The sequence below is a fragment of the Hoplias malabaricus genome, chromosome Y (assembly GCF_029633855.1).
Source record: "Hoplias malabaricus isolate fHopMal1 chromosome Y, fHopMal1.hap1, whole genome shotgun sequence".
Taxonomy (NCBI): Eukaryota; Metazoa; Chordata; class Actinopteri; order Characiformes; family Erythrinidae; genus Hoplias; species Hoplias malabaricus.
Genome location: NC_089820.1, coordinates 61,387,690 through 61,393,444, shown reverse-complemented (window position 1 = coordinate 61,393,444; position 5,755 = coordinate 61,387,690). Strand labels below are relative to the sequence as shown.

The 5,755-nt window shown below is 45.6% G+C and overlaps 1 protein-coding gene across 1 annotated transcript; it reads left to right on the top strand.

Annotated features, from left to right (window-relative positions):
* The first annotated feature begins 284 nt into the window (after window positions 1–284).
* Window positions 285–5,275, top strand: LOC136677666 (5-hydroxytryptamine receptor 5A-like). The gene is made up of 2 exons (XM_066655259.1): window positions 285–983; window positions 4,940–5,275. Exons 1-2 carry the CDS (start codon window positions 285–287, stop codon window positions 5,273–5,275), a joined length of 1,035 nt encoding a protein of 344 aa, XP_066511356.1.
* Window positions 5,276–5,755: the final 480 nt, after the last annotated feature.

Below are 5,755 nucleotides of genomic sequence, written 5' to 3'. Positions count from 1 at the left end.
AGCAGTGACAAAAACAGTGTTCAAACACTCTGGAAGCACTGCTGTGCCCAATGTTTCATAGAGACGGTCTCCTACATGGGGTTGGCCATGTGTAAACTACAAAAAGCAGAAGCAGTTACTGCAGTGAAGGGGCACAAAGCCTTAATTGGAGAAGGATTAGCAGGTGCCCACATATATGGCTATAGCCCACCAACTATTCCGACATATTTATACATCTAACACTCTTCTTTCTCCATTCTCATAGCTGTAAGGGATCCAGCACACATCCAAAAGACCCCTGTAGCATGATCAACTTCAGCGTCTCCTCCACCTTCAACAACAGCTCATCCTTAGACGCCCCCTGGAGGCCAGTAACAGTCTTCAGCGTACTGACCTTCACTCTGCTGGCCATGCTGGTGGTGGCCACCTTTGTATGGAACATGTTGGTTCTGGTCACCATTCTCCGGGTCCGTACGTTCCACCGTGTCCCCCACAACCTGGTAGCATCCATGGCCATTTCGGATGTGATGGTGGCTGCCCTGGTGATGCCCCTGAGCCTGGTCCATGAGCTGAACGGCCGGAGGTGGAAGCTGGGGAGAGTCCTGTGCAATGTCTGGATCTCCTTTGATGTTCTCTGCTGCACGGCCAGCATTTGGAACGTGACGGCTATCGCTCTAGACCGATATTGGTCCATCACCAGGCACTTGGAGTACACGCTCAAGGCTCGGAAGAAGATCTCCAACATAATGATCGGACTCACCTGGCTCCTGTCCTCTGTCATCTCCCTTTCTCCTCTTTTTGGCTGGGGAGAGACCTATTCGGAGGAGGCCCTGACCTGTCAGGTGAGCCAGGAACCATCCTACACTATCTTTTCCACCTTTGGAGCTTTCTACCTGCCGCTGTCTGTGGTGCTATTTGTCTACTGGAAGATCTACAAAGCCGCCAAGTTCCGCATTGGGTCCAAGAAAACCAACACCATCACACCAGTGGCAGAAGCTGTGGAGGTAGGGGTGGCCGGCATGGTCAAAATATTAATAACAAAACTTGGTAATGCTTTACTGCGGCATCATGAGACTTTTATAAGCATTTCATGACATCAAGCCTGCATCTATAAAAATATATATAGGACAAGAACTGTCAGTTGTTCTAAAGGTTTCTGTTTATTCTGAAACTGGCACTTGTTGGGATAGGCTTTTTGGGTTCAATGTCCAGTTTGGGTATTTTTATAGGTTCTTCTGAATGGTTGAAACTGTTACATTTGTAGCAAAACTTTAATTTAATTTAATTAATATTAATATACCATCTACAGGGGTTGGACAATGAAAGTGAAACCCCTGTCATTGTAGTGTGGTAGGTTTCATGGCTAAATTGGAGCAGCCTGGTGGACAATCTTCATTAACTCCACACTGCACCAGTAAGACCATGTGCATCCAATGGTTCAAACACTGTGTCCTGAAGGCGGTGCCGTGTATCAGGACGACAACGCACCAATACACACAGCGAGACTGGTGAAAGACTGGTTTGATGAACATGAAAGTGAAGTTGAACATCTCCCATGGCCTGCACAGTCACCAGATCTAAATATTATTGAGCCACTTTGGGGTGTTTTGGAGGAGCGAGTCAGGAAACGTTTTCCTCCACCAGCATCACGTAGAGACCTGGCCACTATCCTGCAAGAAGAATGGCTTCAAATCCCTCTGACCACTGTGCAGGACTTGTGTATGTCATTCCCAAGACGAACTGACGCTGTATCGGCCGCAAAAGGAGGCCCTACACCGCACTAATAAATTACTGTGGTCTAAAACCAGGTGTTTCACTTTCATTGTCCAACCCCTGTATTTTGATCCAATAGTGTGTTCTTGAAATTAATAAAAACATTTTTATCAACAATATATATTATTATAGGGCCATATCACCCAGGGTGTGTTTACTGTATTGTGCCCAATATTCCAAGTAGATTCCGGACCCACCATGATCCTGATCAGGAAGAAGTGGTTGCAGGATGTGAATGAACGAATGAACGAATGAATGAATTAATAATTATTTCCAGCACATTTTACTTCATCATTTCTGCATTTTCAGCTCTGTGTAGAGTTCAGAAGATCATCAAAAGTGGTCCAAAAGTTGAGCCCTTGACATGAAAGACCATATATCATCCATTTCCACTAGCCATTTAAAGTAACACTAGGTAGTATTTTACATTGTTTTTACAGCTGCAAACTCATTGTGATGCTCCACTGACCTGTAATAAGTTCTAGTCATTGCTACCGAATGCTTTAAACAGAGCTTAATTAGAGCATCTGCAGGATGTCCAGTGAAACCTATGCAAAATCAGGTGGCATTATATGCCTCATTTAGTACGTTGTTCTCAGCCAGTGGGGAAATACTGCAGTAAACGTAATTAGACACCTTCTCAGCAGCCAGTTAAGTTAATCTTTGTGTTAAAATGAATATGCTTTTAGTAGGTCATGTTGCCCCTAAGGGCTCCATTTAGTTGAACAGTGTGTGGTCAGATCCTGAACATTTCCAAGCACTTCAGCTGCACATAACCTTGACTCACAGAGTCTCAAAAGCACAGAGAGGCTGTAAAGGCTAAAAAGGCTTTTCTGTGTTTCCTCTGAGGGCCCAAAGTTCTCAACTGGATCAAGAGGCTCCTGGGGTTCTCTGAGTTGCAAAGTGTCAGACACGTCATGGCTGATGTCGAATGGTGGATTCTTTTGAGGGTTTCAACGTTGTGTTGCAATTAAACCACTTTCTTTTGAAAAGACATGTGTGTCTGGGAGAAATCTAGACTTTTCTGAACAAATCTGTAGCTTTTAGCACTGGTGGTGGTGTGCACAAGCAGAAGACTTCTATTTAACAGAAAAGTACACAGCCTTTACAACTGAACACAGCATCAGCATATTCACTCTGGGGAGTAACCTCTGTCCATACCAGGAGTCTGTCACCTTGGGCAAACAACAGGAAGGCAGAAGTGAATGCAGAGATGTTCATTTTATTAAACGAAATGCATGACCAAGAAGCAGAAGTAATACAAGAGACAGAAGTAATTCATTCATTCATTCATTATCTGCAACCCTTATGCAGTTCAAGGTCGCGGTGGATACCTTGAATCATTGGGTGCAAGGCGGGACTACACCCTGGAGGGGGAGCTAGTCCTTCACAGGGCAACACACACACACACACACACCTGAAGACACTTTTGAGGCGCCAATCCACCTACCACTGTGTGTTTTTGGAGCGTGGGAGGAAACCGGAGCACCTGGAGGAAACACATGTAGACACAGGGAGAACACAACAACTCCTCACAGACAATCACCCAGAGAAAACCCACACAGGCACAGGGAGAACACACCACACTCCTCACAAACAATCACCCGGAGGAAACCCACACAGACACAGGAAGAAGACACCACACTCCTCACAGACAGTCACCCGGAGGAAACCCACGCAGACACAGGGAGAACACACCACACTCCTCACAGACAGTCACGCGGAGCAAGACTCAAACCCACGACCTCCAGGCCCCTGGAGCTCTGTGACTGTGACACCTACCCGCTGCACGACCGTGCCGCCCCAAACAGAGGTAATATTAAGGGCAAATAAACAGAACAGACCAAGACATACTAGAACAAAAGGAGAGTTAAGGAGAAAGACCAGAGGTACAAAGACCTACTTTAAATAAATAAATAAGTAAATAAAATAAATAATAAATAAAATAAATAATAAATAAAATAAAAAAGAAACCAAGGCCCACATAAGAAACAAAGTAATCACCAACCAGAGCTGAGATGAGATAATTACACAAGAAAACAAACACAGACCAAAAGGGAGAAACTAAACTCCAAACAGGGTATACTTACACACACACACACACACACACACAGTGTACAGGGAAAATAAAACACAAACTACGTGCACCTAGAGGAACCATGTAGATACAAAATGGCTTACACAAGATGTGAAACTAGACCAAAATCCACAACAAAATCGACCAGAACCTGAACAGAAACAGAGACTAAGGCTGAACTAAACCCAGTTACTGTGTAAACGACTGACACACGAGCTTTTAAAGATAAGACGAATGGAAACACGTGGGAAATGAGGACAAGGACGTAGCTAAAGGAACACAAGGAGGAGAGGGGCACATGTGGAACCTAAACAACAGACACCAAGGGAAAACATACAAAGCATGTAGAGAGCCTGACATGGAAGGTTAGGGCTGAAATCTTGCATAGACAAGCAACAGGCAGTTTCCCATGAGCGCTTGTGATTTGTAGCCGAGGTTTGGCAACAAGTGACAAATCAAGTGGAGATTTGAGAACTGGGGACGTGAAGGAACAGCACAACTCCCTCAGTTCATGGCTGAAGTGCCCTTGAGCAAGGCACTTAAAATCCCCACAGCTCTCTGAGCGCTGGTGTGTATACCTCTGAGCGCCGGGGATAACTCTCCAGGTGTGTATTCTCAGGTGTGTATACATTACATTTCATTTAAAGAGCACATTTCATATGGTACACGCCCACAAGCTGCCCTCAGCTCACCCTCGAAGAACAAAATGGTGTGTCATGAGCGAATTGTTGCTGTTAGCATGAACTTAGGGTAAACCTAAACACATTCAGTCAGTTGGAGTGCTGTCTGGGCCCTGGGGCTCTCAGTCAGCTGTTCTGAGGTCACCAGCAGCTGCTGTTTGATTTGCGAATGTTCTTCTTTTGTGTCTATTTCCATTTTCCAATAGTGGCTTCTTCACAGCTCCACATTCTTTCAGACCCACAGTGTTGAGCTGCTTTCTCACAGTAGAAGTCTAGACACAAAGACGAATGTTTAAAGGGTGCTTTATCTGATTGGGGCTGTTTTTCTGTTTGTTTGTTTTTTTTTCGTTTTTTTGCACAACTGTAATGTGAGTTTCAAGTGTGTGTGTGTGTGTGTGTGTGTGTGTGTGTGTTTTGCGCTGTCTTCCAGGTAAAGGAAGCATCTCGGCAGCAGCCTCAAATGGCATTCACGGTGCGACACGCTACAGTAACGTTTCAGGCGGATGGAGAGACGTGGAGAGAACAGAAAGAGAGGAGAGCGGCGCTGATGGTGGGGATCCTCATCGGAGTGTTTGTCCTTTGCTGGATTCCGTTCTTCCTGAACGAACTAGTCACCCCTCTTTTCTCCTGCCATGTGCCACCTGTGTGGAAGAGTGTTTTCCTGTGGCTCGGTTACTCCAACTCCTTCTTTAACCCTCTCATCTACACGGCTTTCAACAAGAACTACAACAACGCTTTCAGAAACCTCTTCTCCAGACAGCGCTGAGGGCAGAGGACAGCCTTCTGACGCTCTCCATCCGGATCTGATGTGAAAAAATGCTCACAGATGTGGACATATTTATTTTTCTTTACAGCTCATTGAAACAATGCTTCATTCCTCTTGAAAAGTGATTATATTAAAAGCAGTTTTGCTCATGTATTTCTGCATGCCTATTGCACTGCTTATTCCACCAAGATATTCCATAATGGACTGGACAGATTTGGTGGTGGGCAGCACAGTGGTGCAGCAAGTAGTCTCTCTGTCACTGTGGGTTCAAGTCCTGCTCCGGGTGACTGTTTGTGAGGAGTGTGGTGTGTTCTCCCTGTGTCTGCGTGGGTTTCCTCCGGGTGACTGTCTGTGAGGAGTGTGGTGTGTTCTCTCTGTGTCTGCGTGGGTTTCCTCCGGGTGACTGTCTGTGAGGAGTGTGGTGTGTTCTCCCTGTGTCTGCGTGGGTTTCCTCCGGTTGACTGTCTGTGAGGAGTGTGG